At 40.6% G+C, this 20,050-nt stretch overlaps 1 protein-coding gene and 1 long non-coding RNA gene across 9 annotated transcripts in view; one reads left to right on the top strand and one right to left on the bottom strand.

Annotated features, from left to right (window-relative positions):
• Positions 1-17,276, top strand: part of LOC113014322 (receptor-type tyrosine-protein phosphatase U-like) — a 253,584-nt gene extending 236,308 nt beyond the window's left edge. For 7 of the 8 annotated variants that reach the window (XM_026155754.1, XM_026155756.1, XM_026155755.1 and 4 more), the window contains 6 exons: positions 660-809; positions 1,945-2,259; positions 5,928-6,053; positions 13,812-13,969; positions 15,142-15,277; positions 16,271-17,276. In XM_026155754.1, the coding sequence (XP_026011539.1) occupies positions 660-809; positions 1,945-2,259; positions 5,928-6,053; positions 13,812-13,969; positions 15,142-15,277; positions 16,271-16,333 (948 nt within the window). In that variant the 3' untranslated portion in view covers positions 16,334-17,276. Of the gene's footprint in view, positions 1-659; positions 810-1,944; positions 2,260-5,927; positions 6,054-13,024; positions 13,459-13,811; positions 13,970-15,141; positions 15,278-16,270 lie in introns of those variants that run through there. The other variant, XM_026155761.1, reaches the window with a different exon arrangement.
• Positions 17,277-17,426: 150 nt separating this feature from the next.
• On the bottom strand, positions 17,427-18,851 carry LOC113015029 (uncharacterized). The gene is made up of 3 exons (XR_003271050.1): positions 18,173-18,851; positions 17,962-18,086; positions 17,427-17,879 (listed from the first exon to the last, which is right to left on the bottom strand). It is a non-coding gene; the product is annotated as an uncharacterized LOC113015029 (long non-coding RNA).
• Between the last annotated feature and the right edge of the window lie 1,199 nt (positions 18,852-20,050).

Raw genomic sequence — 20,050 nt, forward strand, 5'->3', positions numbered from 1 at the left:
TGTGCTTATAGTGAACTCACAATCTTCAAATAAATAAGCGGGAGAAAGACATTAATTACCGCAATAAATAAAACTATTAAAAGTTGGAACGTCATTCTTTTCTTAATAAGTCGGGAATAGGAGACGGCACAGTAAATACACAAACAATAGTATTTATTTCCCTTTAATTTCATCTCTTCTCTTAGCTGCAGCTTGTCTACCAGTTAAATATGAGTACAATTATAGAGCATATTAAAAATGATAAATAAGTTGGAAGAGGGACAGTTTTATGTCTGTAATTATGAATGTATCCTCAGCTCTTTGATCTGTTGTTTTGTTGAACATCAAAACATATTTCCTAGTTTCCTCGTTAATTGCACAGCTCGTGACTTTTTTAAATGGTGCGTGTGGGCAGTGTTTAGCTCCTCTGATGTGTGTTTGCTGGACTTTTTTACCCCATTTTATGGACACTTTTTTCTGCTTGGAAACAATACCCGAGTGTCGGCATGGTAATGTGAAGAGTATTGAACAGCTCTGACTGTTAGTCAACAGCATTAATTAAATTCAGCATTGTTTTTGACGAGTGGGCAATTAACAGTGAGGCCGCTCTTTGGTGAGACGGAGGGGTTTTATGTGACTTGGGAAAAGTGGGAATGCGTTACCCTCTGTGTGTGTTTCAGGAACAGTATGTTTTCATCCACGATGCCATTCTGGAGGCTTGTCTGTGTGGAGAGACTGCCATCCCTGTGACTGAGTTTGCTCTCACTTACAAAGAAATGCTAAAGGTCGACTCACAGAGCAACAGTTCGCAGCTGAAGGAGGAGTTTCAGGTAATACTGAGAGACGATGACGTCATTTTTCATTTCAAACTGGGGTAGAGTTAAAAATTCACATGTTATGCATGTTGTGAAATCAGCTGAATCACAGCAAATCAGCACTTTTTACTTTTTTGTTGTCTACAGAGGCACATATTTGTTGAATCTGTGTTCTGGATCCTTTTCTCACCTAAATCAGTTCAACAAATGAATATTCAAAAGGAAAAAAAAAAACACCCATAAAGATTTAAACCCACTTAGAAGTTGGAAAAAAAGACACTTCTGAACTTGCCTGAGAATCTTTGCACTTTAAATTACTTATTAAAAGTTAAAAGTATCACAAACTCCAATGGAGGTGTCTGAACACTCACTACCACATTCCCAAACAGAAAACACTTGATTTTTGTATCAGTCGAACAAACAGCTCGTATGCATCCTCGATCGTCCAGGTGAGGGAATCCCAGAAAGTCAGTTCTGTTCATCTGGACGTCATGTTGATGCGCGAAATCACTCAGTCATCACTAGAAGCTTTACGTCAGAGATTGAAATCCACATTGTGTATTTGTTCTTTATGTAGTATTGTTGCTTTTCTTTATACATGTGTTATTGATTGGTGACCTTTGTGTAGCGGCTCCCCGCTCATAACGGCAACTTGTTCCCCAAATGCAATATTATGGTTACGAGTTCTGTTCATTTTATCTAAACCAATGGGGCATCATTCACAATGCTATCTGGCAGCTTAGATAATCGTTCCCTTTCAATTTCCAATCCCTTGATAATATGCTTTTTGTAGTGTATTAGATTGCAATAAATGTGTTTTTATCTATTAAACCCTGTGGGGGTTTAAACTGATAATGAATGTGTTTTAAAGTTTTCTAAGATAGGTATGCTTGTCAGGTATTGACAGTGAAGCTGCTTGAGCAGAGAACATTTTCATTGCCTCTGTCAATCTCTCTTTGATCCCATTTCTGTTTTGCTGCGTCTGTCTCCTCTTATCACAATCTTTATTCTTGGTGTTTCATTTTATCTCCCAATCTAGAATGTGGAAACATTCTCAAACACACGCCCGTCTTTCTAATTATCTTCTCTGCACACTCCTTTCTCCTTTACCTTCCCCGGTCCTCCTCCTCCTCCTCCTCCTCCTCCCCAGACTCTGAACTCTGTGACTCCTCACCTGGATGTGGAGGAGTGCAGCATCTCCCTGATGCCCCGAAACCGTGAGAAGAACCGCAGCATGGATGTGCTGCCCCCGGACCGCTCGCTGGCCTTTCTCGTCACCACAGAAGGAGAGAGCAGCAACTACATCAATGCAGCGCTCGCAGACAGCTTCCTCCGGCCTGCTGCCTTTGTGGTGACGCCACACCCACTGCCCGGCACAACCACCGACTTCTGGAGGCTCGTGTATGACTACGGCTGCACCTCTGTGGTGATGCTCAATCAGCTCAACCAGTCCAACTCAGCCTGGGTAAGAGAAAAGGGACTGAGACTGAATTTTATTATTAACTTAAGTTCTAATATCTAACTCATCAGCTTACAACTTATAATTCAGCCATGGGCGATTAAGTCTCACTATCTGAGAACATCTGCAATACAGCAGGATTTTGATTAATCCATACAGTTGCATACTCTCAAATATACATATTACTCCAATACTGAATTTTCTTTTTACCTGAATACAAAAAAACCCCCTTTATGTCCAAAAACAGAGGCATTTGGCTTTATTTTGTATCTATATAATTTATCTTATGTTTTCTGTTATTCAGCACAGTCAGGTTTAACTGCTGCCACCAGTGCAGCTTTTACCCTGTGAAATGTATTTATTATCTAAAGAAGATGCAGGGTCAGAAGAATGCCAGGACCAATTTTCTACCACTTCCAAGCACTGCAAGGCAAGCACTAAGTTGAAGAGCAGAGAAAAAGAACAGAAAAAAGCAACATAACTAAAGCGCTGTCAAGCTCCCTTTTAAGTCTGCTTGCAAGGAGCATTTCCTCCAACCTCAGAAATCAAGCAGCAGAGATGAGGAGCACTTTTACTGTTATATATAAGAGAGAAACATTTCTATTTCAGATACTGCAGTTCAAGGACCTTGGTGACCTTGTTTTCCAAACGAAATTTTTAAAAGATGCATCAAAATTTAAAACATTTACATCATTCAGAAAAATAAAGCAATGGATGAACTTAATTTGGGTTGTGAAAAGCATTTTTGCTTTGATAAATAATTCTAACAGACACTCTTGTCAAAATTCAAGCATATCAGTGTCCAGCAAGTGCATGCAAACTGTCATTCCCAATTTTATTGGATTGGGCTTTTTAGCGAGCCAAGGCTGCCGTAAAAAATTTTTAAACTCTTTCATGTCACTGTAATGTCATCAATTGTATTTAAAGCTGATCACACCATGAATAAAAAGCTACGTGTAGAGCTAAAACAACCTGAGGTATCCTGGAGATTGGAGCAGCACATCCAGTTTCTTTCCGCTGGGAGCTTTTGAAGAGATCATTTTACCCTACAAAGAAATTAGTGCTCGTGGGGTTTAGAAACTTTTAGGGTGGCCTTTGAAGTAGTATGCAAGACTTTTCTGCTCTGTGCTGTGCCTATATTAGGTTCACCATACGACAACAAGGATAGGCTACAGCCCCCTGTGACCCTGAATTAGATAAGAAAGTGGATGAATTGTTTCTCAAAGGGTTTCCAGTCTTAACGTTCTAAGACCCAAACCCTTTCATGGCATGGATTTTTAATTTTTCTTTGCTATTTGGGCTGATTGGGACCTGATGAATGTAAAAACAAAGAATTACCTGATTATTTTCTTTTACCTGATTTTTGTTTCTGAGAAAAATTAGATCCACATATAAGAACATTCATTTTAAATTTTGATAGAACAGTGGCAGAATATTGTCCTTGTAAGTGGATATCAGGCCCTTGTAGAGCAAAATTTAGTATTTTGGTCTAGACAACCCAAAATGTGATGTCCACATATGTGGACGCCAGGTCCTAGGAGGTTAAGAGCAGGTTCCCCCCAATGCAATATAAGACAAGCTGAGGAAAAAACTGTTTGATCAATGGCTCAGTAACACTAGAAAAAAATAGAATGTGCATCTAGAAACAATTGGTTGTTACACTGAATTTCTTTGCTGTCAGAGACCAATTGCAAGTAGTTGCAGTGTCCAGATATGGAGGGTTTTGCCCGCTCAAACTCTGGGCAACCATTTTCGATTGTAAGGTAACTGCACAGTTTACCTGGTGGGAGGCCGTCTGACTCTAAAGAATCCAACTTGACTGACTGAAATTACTTTCAAGCAGGTTTGCAAATAATTATCATCTAGTTTAGAAATGCAGACAGACTGCAGTCATTCTGAGTTCATCTGCACTGATGAGTACAACTCATCTGCAACACGTCTCTTTGCAGCAGCAGACTTGACTCAACTGGTTGCCAGATTTTTGTTTTCCAGTGAAAGCGAGGTTGCCTGCTGCCTGTGTCATTTTGCAGTTAAATCAGTCCCACAGCACTGATATTATGATTTGCGGAGGAAATTCGGAGTGTAGCATCAGGGGAGCATGAATTGCAGGAAGTGCCCCTTTTCAGACCCCTTTCAGGACCTTTTAGTTTTTCCTACTCTTTTGTATTTCCTTCTGAGCGGACCTGAAAAACTGCTGGCCATAGCTCATTCGTTTAATGGTATAATGTGTCACTTTGAAATAAAATGAATAAATAGATAAAAAACAATAAAGTCACCAGTCAAAAGAAAGACAAAATATTCTATCTGAGTAGCATTCAGATAAATACAATAAACAGGAATGCTGCAATCAGCTCTATCAATTCCATTTGGAAATGACATCACAAACTAAAACTCGATGATTGCTTATATCGAATATAATGATTTTTTTTACTGTTTAAAAATGAGCACTGCTAAAACTGAAATCACAGAAATAGAGTGTTTGTCATTTGCCATGCTGACACTCCTTATATTGTCAGCTAATAAATAAAAAGAACATGTATCCATAAAACAGGCTCCAGCACTACTTGTAGTCACAGCTGGGAAGCCTGTATTTAAAAATCTTAGCAAAACAAAGATTACTGCTTACAAGGCTGTCTTTTTAATATAGTGCATGGACACTAACAGCGTCAACATGTCATTCTTATCCTCTTTTCCTTTAAAAGAAGATATGAATGTGAGTCACACACAGTTTGGAGAGGTCATCTGCACAAAGCTTCAATCCTCTGTTCATGCCATCCAATTCATTTACACAGCCCGTCACTGCATTAACATGTGCTTATCGTTTGGGCCCATGTTTGCTCATGCGTGGGTTTGTTCTGCTGTCTCGCTATCACTCCTCTGTCACCGTGTCATGTCTTGTTCCTGCTCACCATTTCCACTATGCCTGTCAGCTGCAACCTGTCCTTTTTTCTCTGTCACTCTCTTCTTCTTCTTCGTCTTCCTCCTTGTCTCACTACCAGTGGATTAACAGTTTGACCCTCCAACACACACTCACTCAATTTGTCCTCTTAACTTGGAGCTGCCTGTCTCCTGCCTGGATGTATAAATATTTATCGCCCCTCCTGCCCAATGTCACCGGTTAATACCCTTCTGTCAGTGTGAAATGCCGTTATCACTTCCTACTCTAAGGATCTGCTCAACCCCAAAGTCACTGCAGAATACGTCCATATGACAGCGCTTGCTCCCCTGTGTGTGCCCCCCCTCCACTCCCACTTGGCCAGGGGATGCGCTTTTGAAGTGGCAGTGATAGGAGACCTTGTCTTTTGTGAGCGTCCAACCTCTCAGCTAACTTCCTGTTTATCTCTCCCGAGCACAGCCAAGGTCTCTTACTCCATTAATTTATAATGTACTAATGGTAATGATTGGGACTCATGAATAATTCAAGCTAGGTGACCGCTGCTTATGTGAAGGATTGTTCCCGCTGACGAGTGGTTTGTTTTTTTGCTCATTTAATTCACAGTTGCCATTTGTAGATAATCATTGTCATTTAGGCTAATTGTCTCTCCTGTCAATACTCAGGTGTCTTGTTACTGGCTTCACCATCACTGGGTGCTGACATAATTATTTGCACTGCCTCAAGCAAGTGTGGGCTAATGACCTGCTCCCTTCTCTTCTTGCCTCCTTTCTCGTCTCAGCCTTGTCTGCAGTACTGGCCTGAACCTGGGCTGCAGCAGTTTGGACCCATGACCGTGGAGCTTCTGTCCAGGACAGCTGACGATGATGTTATAATCCGTCTCTTCCGGGTTCAGAATATAACTCGGGTAGGTGGAACCACCATAACAAAAAACATCATAGTGATGCCCAGGCCTACTCGGTGATATTTGAATGAGTATGGTGAATCAGGAGACAGATTATACTAAGAAAACTAAGTCTAGCTATGAAAAATCAATAACGTGGAAACAGCAAACTGTGTTTGCAACAGTTTTGCAAATCAGCTTAGGAAAAAAAGAATCTTAACATTTTAGACCAATTTCAGCTTCTTACCTGGGAAACTGCTATAAAGTCAGTATATTAATATTTAGTTTGAGGAGCACATTTCTGCTCTACTACAATTATAGGAGTTCTGATATTGTTCCTGCTTTACATGAGCAAACATGACACAGTAATGCACAACAATGGGAGCCACATTCCATAAGTTGATGTTAGGACTTGCATTACATGCACTATTCCCACATAGCAGTAAGGTCTGGCCCGGATCTGGTGTCAAGCCGGCACTGCTGGCTGACTTCTGGCATGGTAAGTGGTATGTCATCCAGATATGGGCCAGGCCTGGCATAAATGGCACTGTCTATGTGATGGCATGCCACATCTGGCCCAATTGTGCTTTGGTTTATGTGGCCCAGGCTCATAGAAAACAGGCCTGCCCAAGCTGGCACTTCTGACTGACTGACTGGTGTCATGGCAGGGTGTGTGTCAACCAGATGTGGGCCAGGTCTGGCAATGATGGCACTATTTATGTTCCTATTTTCCTGTTTTAGTTAGAAGATCCAAATGCCATGTTGCAATACTATACTGCTATAGTAGCCAACGTTTCAAATGCAGGTTTGACAGGTTTGTGAGTGTACACTTTATCCAAAACCTCGTGAAGGTTTAGTCATGTTTACCACTGGGTGGCTGTAGCTCAGGAAGTAGAGCAGGTCACCTACTGATTGGAAGGTTAGCTAGTTCGATCCCTGGCTCCTCCAATCTGCATGTCAAGAGTGTGACTGAATGTGTATGTAGTTAGGAAGCGCTCAGTTTAGAGAAAGTGTGAGATTGGGTGAATGTGGCATGTTGTATAGAGCACTGTGAGTAATCCAGGAGAGTAGAAAAGCACTACATTAGAATCAGTCCATTCACTGTCTCAAGGGAGATTTGTCATGTTACTTTTGCACTATTTTGTTCCAGCACATGTTGTTATTATATGTGTGGTACACATTAGGCTGACATTTGGGGCCAGAGCTGAAACTGTTCTGGGCCAGCACAGGGCCGTCAGTGTGTCTGCAACTGGCCTTGTGCTGGCCCATGTGTGGGCCAACCCTGGCAAACCAGATCTGGACCACCAAAGGGCCGTCATTCTTTGCGGTATGTGGGCCATGTGTAAGCACATTGTGTTGGCCAGATCCGAGCCATAACAATTTTGCTATGTGGGTTGGAGGGACCATGTTGAAGTTTTCAAGAATCTCTAACAACCACCTTTGTGTCGAGAGCCATTTACTGATGACAAGAATCCACTATACCAGTACAGTTTGTTTTGTTCAACTTCCAAAGGCCTATATCTGATAGTCAGTGCAAAGCTGTTCTGTAACATCCTGTTCCATCATGACAAAAATCCCACACACAGGGATGCATATACTCACTTTTCAAGTTCAGGTTTATTTCTGGGTCAGTATCAGGGTGGCTCACTTCTTACCAGGTTGCATTACCATGGTAACTTACACTCCACACCAAACCTGCTTCGGAGCAGGTTAATTTTGAGGTAAGAGATCAGTGGGTATGAAATCACCGCCTACTGATTTTTTTTTTTTTATGTTTTTAAAAAGCAGCTGCAGCAACCTTTGAAGCAATTTTTATATTCTTTAGTATGTGATCTTAAAAGTGGTCGCGTACATTGTAATTGTGGATGCTATATATTCAATTTGTGCATAAGCTAATTCTACGCTAATTGTGCTATCAATGAAATGAATGTTGTTTCCCTGAACCAGCTGAAGAAGCTGATGAGCCTCAACTTTCACAAACATTTCTGAAAAACATGGCAGTTTGGAAATGGGCCTGTAAATCTGTAAATTAGTGGCGTCTATGAAGGGTTTTTTAAGCAGAGGGAAGACACTGGCAGGGTTAAAGTAGTCTGGATTGCAGCCAGATAAAAGGGAATTGTTTATAATAGAGAGAAGTCAAGCGGAGATGACAGGTAAAACCTCTTTAATCAATTTAGGAGGGATAATGTCAGCTGGGCCGGAAGAAGTGTGCATGTGTGTGACTATATCAATGAGATCTGTTGTGAAAATCAGATAAAACCTGAAAAACAGAAGTGGGTAGTGGGTAACTGTTGGGCAGGTTGCACAAAAACAGAACTAAACTGTGACTTGCTACAGTTAATCTTGGTAACAAAAACGTTCAGAATTTTTTTTCATAGATAGAAAATATAAAAATGTGTCATTGTGTTGAACAAGAACCTTGGATTGTGCATATTATTGTTAATCAAACTACAGGGAGTGCAGAATTATTAGGCAAGTTGTATTTTTGAGGAATAATTTTATTATTGAACAACAACCATGTTCTCAGTGAACCCAAAAAACTCATTAATATCAAAGCTGAATGTTTTTGGAAGTAGTTTTTAGTTTGTTTTTAGTTTGAGCTATTTTAGGGGGATATCTGTGTGTGCAGGTGACTATTACTGTGCATAATTATTAGGCAACTTAACAAAAAACAAATATATACCCATTTCAATTATTTATTTTTACCAGTGAAACCAATATAACTCCACATTATCTCCACATTCACAAATATACATTTCTGACATTCAAAAACAAAACAAAAACAAATCAGCGACCAATATAGCCACCTTTCTTTGCAAGGACACTCAAAAGCCTGCCATCCATGGATTCTGTCAGTGTTTTGATCTGTTCACCATCAACATTGCGTGCAGCAGCAACCACAGCCTCCCAGACACTGTTCAGAGAGGTGTACTGTTTTCCCTCCTTGTAAATCTCACATTTGATGATGGACCACAGGTTCTCAATGGGGTTCAGATCAGGTGAACAAGGTGGCCATGTCATTAGTTTTTCTTCTTTTATACCCTTTCTTGCCAGCCACGCTGTGGAGTACTTGGACGCGTGTGATGGAGCATTGTCCTGCATGAAAATCATGTTTTTCTTGAAGGATGCAGACTTCTTCCTGTACCACTGCTTGAAGAAGGTGTCTTCCAGAAACTGGCAGTAGGACTGGGAGTTGAGCTTGACTCCATCCTCAACCCGAAAAGGCCCCACAAGCTCATCTTTGATGATACCAGCCCAAACCAGTACTCCACCTCCACCTTGCTGGCGTCTGAGTCGGACTGGAGCTCTCTGCCCTTTACCAATCCAGCCACGGGCCCATCCATCTGGCCCATCAAGACTCACTCTCATTTCATCAGTCCATAAAACCTTAGAAAAACCAGTCTTGAGATATTTCTTGGCCCAGTCTTGACGTTTCAGCTTGTGTGTCTTGTTCTGTGGTGGTCGTCTTTCAGCCTTTCTTACCTTGGCCGTGTCTCTGAGTATTGCACACCTTGTGCTTTTGGGCACTCCAGTGATGTTGCAGCTCTGAAATATGGCCAAACTGGTGGCAAGTGGCATCTTGGCAGCTGCACACTTGACTTTTCTCAGTTCATGGGCAGTTATTTTGCGCCTTGGTTTTTCCACACGCTTCTTGCGACCCTGTTGACTATTTTGAATGAAACGCTTGATTGTTCGATGATCACGCTTCAGAAGCTTTGCAATTTTGAGACTGCTGCATCCCTCTGCAAGATATCTCACTGTTTTTGACTTTTCTGAGCCTGTCAAGTCCTTCTTTTGACCCATTTTGCCAAAGGAAAGGACGTTGCCTAATAATTATGCACACCTGATATAGGGTGTTGATGTCATTAGACCACACCCCTTCTCATTACGGAGATGCACATCACCTAATATGCTTAATTGGTAGTAGGCTTTCGAGCCTATACAGCTTGGAGTAAGACAACATGCATGAAGAGGATGATGTGGACAAAATACTCATTTGCCTAATAATTCTGCACTCCCTGTAGCAAAATGTTCTGGGAAGACAAGACTGACTGTAAAAGTGTCAGAAATTATACATTTGTGATCAGACAATGATTCAGACACTCTCAGGGAGTTTATTGATATAATGAGAGTAAAGACCAGATCCAGTGTACGTCCACCATTATGTCCTTATTAGTCATTTAACTGATGTGCTAAGTTAAATGACTTTGAAATATTGAGAAAATCTCTGGCAGTGCAGTTACAGGGATCATCAATGTGTAAATTAATCACACCTAACAAAGTATATTTTTCTTAAATTTAACAGCAACAGATGCAAGCAGATTAGAGAATTAATTCAGAAATATTACCAGATTTAAGAGTTTGGTAGATAACAATAAGGCAAAATGGATATTCACACTGAATTTTGAAAAGCAGTGACTTGGCAAGTGTGAAATGAATCATGAGTAAAATTAAATACAGTTTAAATTATTCTTGTAAACTAATGCTCTTAGTTTACAAGAGCATTAGTTTGCCTGACAGTCTCAGAATCAAGAATTCAAGAATTTGTAGTTGGGTGACTAAAATTCCCTGAAACCAGCAGGGCCCTGGTTTAAACCAACTGAAACAGATACTGCAGGCCACAAACCCATTATAAACAAATGATTTACTAGTTAAGATATCTATTTTTACAAAAACCGAGACGAGCTTCAGTGGCTGACACTTACATGGTACAGTAAGATTATTAAACCTGGCTGTAGAAATATGGTCAATGTGGGTTTTTCCATCTGTGCCTTATAATCACAGGCATTGGTGAAGTTGAAGTGGCTGACCTTGAGACCTAAAAACTTGGTGTTGTAGTGGTAGAACAGCAGATGTGCAATTTATCTGGTGAAAATCTATCTAATATTAATGGTAAGAAAATAACTGTACCTGTAATGGAGCAGGGGTTAGCAGGAGTCTTCCACCGTCATGCTGTAGAAGTCACAAGTGAAGGCTTAGATCAATATTTGTGGTCAGAATACTTGAATCCCTGTCATTTGGGTGAAGATCATTTTGCTTTAAAAGGTTCACGTAGGTTGAGGAATGATGTGAAGTTGTCCACAAAGGGGATGTCATTATTCCTGCAGAAGCCCTTAAGCCAGATGTGAAACTCACACAGACAGCTGAACTTCACAACACTAATAGGGGGGTGTCAGCAAACAGATGATACGCTGCTTTCAAGTGGCCATAGAAGGCCCACAAGTCTTTTTTGAGGGTCTCTGATTAATGATATTTTAAGTCATGAGTTTGGATGTGGACAACTGTTGTAGAGGCTTTGTGGTAGGTTTTCCACAGCTGTAGAGCTTTTAGAGCGATGCCATTCACACAGTCTGGGATAGCTAAGCATAGGGGGAACCCTGGGTTAACATAGTGAGCTTGTCACCAGGTTTGTGTGACCACTTATCCTAATAAACACCAGTGTTATGTTAAGTGAATCCAGATAAAGAAACATACTCTGGGCATGTTGAAATCACTAGTACAGGGTTCACAGCATGTACTCCACTAAGCTTAACTCTCTTTCAGGAACAGAAAATTCAAAGTTCTCCTCATTTGGGGTCACCAAGCTTGGAGCTGTTAGTTAAACCTACTTCTTGGAATAGGGCCCTGAGTAAGGAATATACAACGGATGAGTTTACAAAGTGGAACACAGGACTAGAGTTTACATACACTGGGAGTGACAAACAGAGTGAGAATGAGATGCAGGTGGAGGTAACAGAGAAACACGGGGAAAGCTACAGATATATACCTGATATTGCAAATCAACAACTGTCCTCCTGTTTTGGTTCTTCTAGAAGTCCACAATGAGGCTAAATGCCAGTGGTTTTCTTCAGTCACTACATTATAGAATCAAGACTTATAGATATATTAGGTTAGATTAGGTATATGTGTCGATCATTAGAGTAAAAAACCTGCATTTTATTATCTTGAGAAAGACTTAGAATTTCCACTCAGGCAGCCCACCTTTCCTATAAGCCCTGCATTTCTACATGCACACAACTGAGTGGCATCAGGCAGGCCTTACATAAATCTCTAAAGGTTTTTGGGTTTGAGATTTCAAATATGTTTCTGTTATTTTGTATGTCATGAATTACCATGACAAGGCAGCAACAGAATGGAGAGATACTGCTGGTTCCTACAATTCCAAACTATTTAACTTCTCCCCAGTGTCCAAACTATTTTCTCTGACTTGACTTAATGAATGGGTTTAATTGCTTTCCCTCCGTTTTCTTTCCTGTACAGAATCAGAAACATTAAGATCCAAGTGTAAACCCTGCATGTCTCTCGGTTCCCTTGATATGTCATTTTGACAGACTTAATTTCTAAAATTGCTGTTTAAACATCTAATTTTCTTATCAAATGACATGTTTTTACTTTAACATTGAACATGGACAAAAACACTTGATCCAGCCCTACCTCAGCAGACAACTTTTTTTGCAGCTGTAGTTCCTGGCACCCAATCAATTCATTTATTTTCAAGAGGATAACTGAAGCCTGACACACATATAATAATTCTGAACGGTGACCTAGGTCCCAGCTTGATTTTGTTCTTCTCAGCGGTCGGAGTAATTTGCTGCATGTGGTCCTGAGACCTATTTAATAAGCAGTTTTTGTTTTATTTGAGCAATTATACAATATCAAATATTACTTTAAAAAAGTTTTTTATTTTTATTTTGACCATATCCAACATTTGAGTATGAATGAAATATTTGTGTTACCAGTAGTGAGTCTTTGTGTTTGCTCATGTGCATGAGTGTTGTCTGAGTAGCTTAGCATGACCTGTAGCAGCAGTTGCACCTCCTATCCTTTGACCTCAGTAGATCCTCAACAATCCTCTGTAGGTGCTTTCAGAAGCAGATGTGTCTCTTGTCTTTAGCTCACAGTAGTGTTAACCTCCCCTGTTACTTCAGTATCCCACTCGGCCCCTCAATTATCTTAACATCATGTCAGAAACTGTTCCCACATGCGCTCCACAGGATCCGGAGAAGACAGAAACACCAGAGCAAGACACCATTAAACTCTGTCCTAAGAAGGTATTCTATTGTCCAGTAGATAGCACAGGTCCTACATGTTACCAAACATGATCTTATTTGTGATGCGCTTCTACCTCACAACAGAGGCATCGTTACTTCTTGCATTCCTTAAAATTAAAGGTTCCTTATGGAGTTCTTCTTCACTAAAAACACTATAAAGCAATGTTTTAGTATCCTCTACATTTTCTTTAATTTTTAAAAAAAGGTTGTGTACAATTTCAGTTAAACACACCTTTGACCCTGAAATGTTGAAACTGTATTTTTGGACATAGCCTGGGCTTTGGTGAGGTCAAACATTCAAGTAGCCATCAAATACGCTAATAAAATATGCTTTTAAAGCTGCACCAATCAATATTTTTATATTAATGGATCAAGTGACCGTTTGTGATTTTACTAACAGCCTCAGAGATAATTAAAACCAAAAACGTTTGCATATTTTATTTAGGTGCAAATGTAACTTTAAATTCAAAAGATTTGGTTAGTGCTGCTTGGTAGGAATGTATTGAATATATGAAATCTGATGGCTTCTAAACTATGTTTACATTTTTGTTGATAACTGAGTTTGATGTGTTTTTAACAACCTCCTAATAGAAAAGTACAGAAGCAGAACAGGTCTGAGAGCTGACAGAATTGCCTCTGGCTGATAAGCACATATGTTTCTGAATGGGTTTGTAGTGTGTGAAGCATGCATGATGAAGCTTTTTCCTTTTTCTGCTTCTCTCCTGTGCAGCTTCAGGAGGGCCAGCTTGTTGTGCGTCACTTCCAGTTCCTGCGCTGGTCTCCATACCGTGATGTGCCCGACTCCAAGAAAGCCTTCCTTAGCCTTTTGGCTCAGGTTCACAACTGGCAGAGGGAGTGTGGGGAAGGACGCACCATTGTTCATTGCCTGTGAGTCTGCTTACATACACCTGCACCATCCATTCTGTTTCTTTAATTTAGCTATCATTGCTACAATAAGCACTTGGGGTTGTTTGCTTTGTACCAGCACTGGGTAGAAAGATAGTGAAGGTTGCATCACAGCACCACAGTTCCTGGTTAAAACGCCTGCTGTGTGAAGTTTGTATGTTCACCATGCAGGTGCTTTAGCTTCCTCCCGTAGTCCAAAGATACGCATGTTAGGTTAACTAATTTTAAATTGGCCATGGATGTAGAGTACACAGTACGCTCTGAATATATGTACAATGACTAGCAAAGCGCTAAATAAAGGCACCATGTGAGTACCTGCTTTAGGACCTGGATCACTTGCAATGTGAAAGACTCATTGTCACAAACAGGGAGTAATTCTTTTTAATTTAATTTTTTTTAATTTAAATCTAATATTGCATTTGTTTTATTACAAAAGATTTACAAAAATTAAATGAAATAAATTAGGGAGAGGGTGAACACTTTTTCACAGTGCTGTGCATGTAATTTGCATCATGCAAAAGGAAATTTTACTTCATTTATTTGTCTATGCACTTTTAAAGTATTTACTGGATTCAAGCATTCGCATTATGAGTACAGCAGGTCTAAGTTTTCATGTCTAAAAGGCTGAGGTTCTCAGTCTCTTTCAGACTCTGTTGAAGGCTCAATTTCTGAATGTTTGACCTTAAGTAGTCCGTACTGCGAGTAATGACAGCTTACATTCACATTGTTCGCCTTGCTACTTTTTCTTTAAATGGTTACAGAAAGTTCTTTTCTTAACAGTTAAATTTCAGTTTTGCTGAAGAAATATTATCCAATAAATATGGCAGCAGCGCCGCATAATTACTGTCCCCTATCCTCATGTCAGGGCCTTTGTTCTCTGGAGATCAGGCTATGTGTAAGACATTTAATATCTGATTAAATCCCAGCTCCTGTATTTTAATGAGAACTTTACTCAGATATTCATCTTGCATGACTGCCGGCTGGCCTTTTTCTGGCAGCATGCTTGATCTGCGGTCAGTCAAACTGTGACATTTCACTCTGTAGCTCCCCCTCTGAGAGGCTGTGTGAGCTGCTCTACCACATCTTTATTAGGTCACTCATGTCTTTATGCTTCTATTTTCTGTGTGTGTCTTTGTTCATTCCTTCTGGAGTAGGAATGGCGGCGGTCGAAGCGGTACTTTCTGTGCTTGCACCATGATCCTGGAAATGATTCGACACCACAGCATTGTGGATGTGTTCTTTGCTGCCAAAACGCTGCGCAACTCTAAGCCAAACATGGTGGAGACAATGGTAAGCAACAAGGAGGAGACTTTGGGACTATTCTAGGAAGGTTTAGCTAATAGCTCTGATTTTGTTAACCCTGAGATGAGGGGAAACTCCTACTTTTCTGTTCTGGAAAGAGTTCACTTAAACTCTCTCTGTTACCGGGGTAACAGACTCTATAAAGAAAACCTGTTGATGGGCATCGGTGGGGGGTTGGGGCTAAAAGCATTTTTAACCAGTGAGGGAAGAAATAATGACATTTCGTATTGGAAAAGAAAGAAAAACATTAGGTTACTACATTACCATCAGTACTTTAGATTTCTACTGAAGAATTATAAAGAAAAAACATAAACGCGTTTGAATTTAAAAATGTCTTTGTGGCAGGTTCACTCTGGTAACTAAAACCACAGATTTATAAATAAACTTTGTCTGATCTGTTTCTCCTGATTTTTATCTTCTGTTTCCGTCGCCTACATGTTGTTCCTATTGGATCATAGCTTTCAATTCAAAATTCAACCCTAACCCTAAATGATAACTAAAAACAGTATAAAAATATGTATATTTTATATCAAAATTTTATTCTCTCTTTAATGATGACAGAGTGGACCAAACTGATTAAAATCTCTCCTGTTTTTCATGATCACTGGATTATATTGGCCAGTCTGGTTTTTATTTACATGTTACTGTGGTAAATCACAGTGTCATTGATGATGACTTACTTTGTCTACTCATGCACGTGCCTATCTCAAGTTGAACGTAGTCTGAGTTGATTGGAAATGCATACATTCCCAACTTGTTTCAGCTAATTTGTTTGTAAAATAACTTTTCAAACAGTATGTTTACAGAGAAATATGATAAGAATAACACGTTATTGAGTTATCACATTACTGTATGTTTGACATGGCCAAGCACTGTTTATCTCATTCAGTGCAAGAAAATAGTCTAGATGTAACCACTTTAATTGCATAACAATATTTAATAATCATGATATGAAAAAACAAGCCTCTGTTTTGTTTCCAGGAACAGTACCGGTTCTGCTATGACCTGGCCCAGGAGTACCTGGACTGTTTGGAAGTCAGATAGCATCTATCCCTTTCATCTCGTCAATCCTCAAGTAGACGGTCCAGATCCTGGACCCTGCATCTTGGATCTTTGCTCCTGCCTCCTTAGTCCGTGTAAGCAGCTCTGTTTTTCTCGTTCGCAACGCCTGGATGAAACATCGGCCATAAAGGCTGATAGAGAAAGTTCCCGGGAAAATTTGTAATATACTACTGACACCCTTCTTGGCTTTTCCTCTGCGCTCTGATCCAACCCGTACTCTTTTTTTTTGCCACTCTACATCTGCCAAAATGTTGAACACTACAGGAGTGGAGTTTACTTTATAAAACCACTGTCAACGCAAGCCGGACTACCTGTTGTACAACTCACTGACTGGATACAAAGATCTCTGCTGTATCCTGCCTTACTATGAACGCTGAACACTGATAGGCCAGGCACTGGATGATATTTTGTGTTTGTTTGTAACATTGTAAATGGTGCAATCTGCTGTTGGTGAACATCCCATGTTGTACTATATTATATTTGAATTTATCGTGGGTGGGGCTGATGGTCAAAGGGTTACGTGAGGCTGAGCTGGAAAGAGGTTGGTCACATCCAGTGGACATATCTGTACAGTGAAGTTGTGTTGGACCTAATTTCTCTTTATTTATTCTTTGTGTATATAGATATTTCTTTTCCTTCCCTCGGGTGTTTCTAGATGTTCTTAACGTCTCTCAGTGTGCCAATCCATTCTCTCTGTGTCTGTAAAAGGGGTAGGGTTCAACATCTGCATGCCCAGTCTTAAGTGTTCCATTGCAGTGTGTGGCTCAAGTCTGCTTTAGGGTGGGTTCTGCAAAAACGAATCCCTCTGCTAGTCCTGAGAGAGCTCCATAAAAGTAACCATGTGTTGCTGTGAGAATACAGTGAAAATCTGTTGCTTTCTAAATTTGTATTTATTCAATGTGTTTTCTTTTCAAAATAGTGTATAAAAGAGGAAATGAAATAAAATATGCTGTTGCCTCATAGCCACACTTTTTGAAGAGGTTTTTATTAGTGCATTTCACAGACGCAAGCAGAACAACTCGGGCTGAATCTTGGCATCCTCTATGACCTACACTTCCAGAATGAAAAAAACGGATTCTCTTGTTAGCATCACGGATATGTTACGCAATGTGTAAGCTCCACCCATCAACTGGACACATCCATGCCGTGCAGTAAGATGAGTTACAAAATCCCAAAGAGGAAGGTAAACTGTCGACAGCGTAACTACAAAGACATTCAAAACAATCACAAAGAGATGCAAAGTGATCATGTGTTACGGCCGAGAGGGCCAGGCAGTGGGTGTGGACTCAAATGCAGACACAGAGGGAGGCAAAACGGGCGTGAGCACAGAGTTTATTTACAGAGCTGAGCGAAGTTACAAAACAGAAAACTAAGAATGCTATAACCTATGCATGCTATGAACTGTGAAAGCTATGAGCGGAAAACTGTGAGGCAAAACTGTGAACGAGAAACTCTGAGGGCTGGATTCCACAGAGGGATCCGGGGAATGGAGAAAGGGGGCAGCGGCTTGGAGGGAGGTGTGAAGTCACTATGATGAGAGGAGGAAAGTAGTCAGTGGTAGTCTCAATGAATCACAGCTGGAGGATTAGGCTATGGTGGTTTGGGCTTACGCGTTGCAGATTTGAAGTGTCAATCGAGGAGGGAGTGTCCAGGGGGTTCCGGGTGAGGAGTGTCCAAAGCAGATCCAGAATAGGCTTGGAGTGGGGAGCTGAGCAGGGAGGCAGGCAGATGGGTCCTATGGCGAAAAAGGAAAGAAAACACGGTGAGGAGAAAAAACTGTAATCCAGAGTTCTCGCAAGGGCTTGGCGGCCTAGCACTAACATGTGTTAGCAGAAGATCTGGCAGGGGTCTGCCGTGAACGCTGGTCTTATATGCAGGTGACTTGATTGGAACCAGGTGTGGAAGCTGATTGGAGTCTCCGTCTGAAGGTGGAGCCCAGCAGAGTGGAAACACCCCGTATTCACCCGGACCATGACAATCATGACTACAAAGAAACACAAAAAACTACAGAGAAACTTAGAGAAGCCACAGACTATAAACAACCACAATAAGATGCAAACTGACAACAACATGACTATAAAGACGCATAAAACAAGTGCAAACAGAATTAGAATGGGGGGTGTCCTTTGCATATCTGGCTGTGTACACAACCCAGTGGCTGTTAATGTGTCCAGGACTGGAGGCTATCTTGAGCCACAAATAGGAATTTCTCATTAATATTGTATCACAATATTCGGTTTTTACATCTTGAATTAATAATAATGCAGATTTATTACTGCAAAGAAGAAAACTTGAGCTTCAACACATTTTTACACACCCGCCTTCTCATTTCATGCCCCAGTTCCCCTCCCCCACGGAGTCCTACATGGATGTGCGGCAGACGCTTAAGTCCAAAAAGGCATTTTTAAACACTTTTGCATTTGTGATTTAAAAAAAACCAAACAAGATTGTCGCCTCCCCCAACCAGCAGCACCAGAAAAAAATCCCTCACTAGCCCCGCCTCATACATCCAAGAGATATTGGTGCTAACAAAAAAGCACCAGACAGTTCACTCTCTTGACCTGTGTTTTAATTTACGCTTATCATTTAATTAGCAACTTTAATGGACTTTTTTTTTATAACTACCACCAAACAGACCCTCTAGTATTAAACCACCTCTTTAATTGGAGAGTCCTGATGATCCCATTGATCAAGGGCCCGGCACACTTAATCTGCATGTGGCGCTTCACATGTGATGTCACATCTAGTTTTTCCTTTTTTTCCCTCTAAATGAGTGGATAAAAAAGCTTCACTGATTCACTGTTTGACCCTCTGCTACCCTCCAAGCTCAATATACTGTACTCCCACTGCGCCTTGAAAGGAGAGGAAGGACACTGACAGGATTTCTAACACAGCAGGTGCATGAACTCCAGAAACAGTGAAAAAATGTGAACACAGGTCAGAGGTCACACTGAGCTGTCTGGTTGGCCTGTCCTTATTTTGTGTTCCTTGTTCAATTGCATTCGCTGCTTGTGTTTTCAAATGAATCTATCTGCCTTCCCTGCATTTAAAAATGATGAAAAGCTGCATAATGCATGTTGGATGAAAAACACAGTTGCCATTGTGTGCAGCACACAAAAGGATGGGGATGACGCGCTCCTCAAAGCATCTGTTTATGTCAGATTACAATTCACAAACCTGGAAATGTGTGTTTTTTTTCCTTATTTACCTCCACTGCTATTGCCTTTTTTCTTTTTACCACTGATCTGATTCAGAGAACAGTGCGAGACTCATTGTTGCAGCAGCGTTTACTGTAATTACTATAGGAGCCATTGTCTCACACTGAAAGGCTGTGTTCAAGTGGTGGAACTCAATTAAAAAGGAGGCTCTGTAGATATGTGGAGCTGCTTATCTTGAGGTTTTGAGTCATCTCGGGGCTTTTTTACACATATAGTTACAGGAAACTGTTCTCGGGCAGATTATCAGCTTGTTATGTAAAGGGAGCGGACTAAGGTTTAAACCTGAATTACCTGCAGTAATGACTAAAGCTAGCCACATTAATAACATAGTTTAGTATTTTTTATATTGTTTTGCTTTTTTCATCATCACACCCTCGTGCTAACAGCGATGACAACAGGCTCATACAAGCCTTCTGACTGTTCAAATTCTCACTCATAAGTTATTTATATACACATTAAAGTGCAGACACATTGAGCCGCT

This window comes from Astatotilapia calliptera, chromosome 22, assembly GCF_900246225.1.
Source record: "Astatotilapia calliptera chromosome 22, fAstCal1.2, whole genome shotgun sequence".
Classification (NCBI taxonomy): Eukaryota; Metazoa; Chordata; class Actinopteri; order Cichliformes; family Cichlidae; genus Astatotilapia; species Astatotilapia calliptera.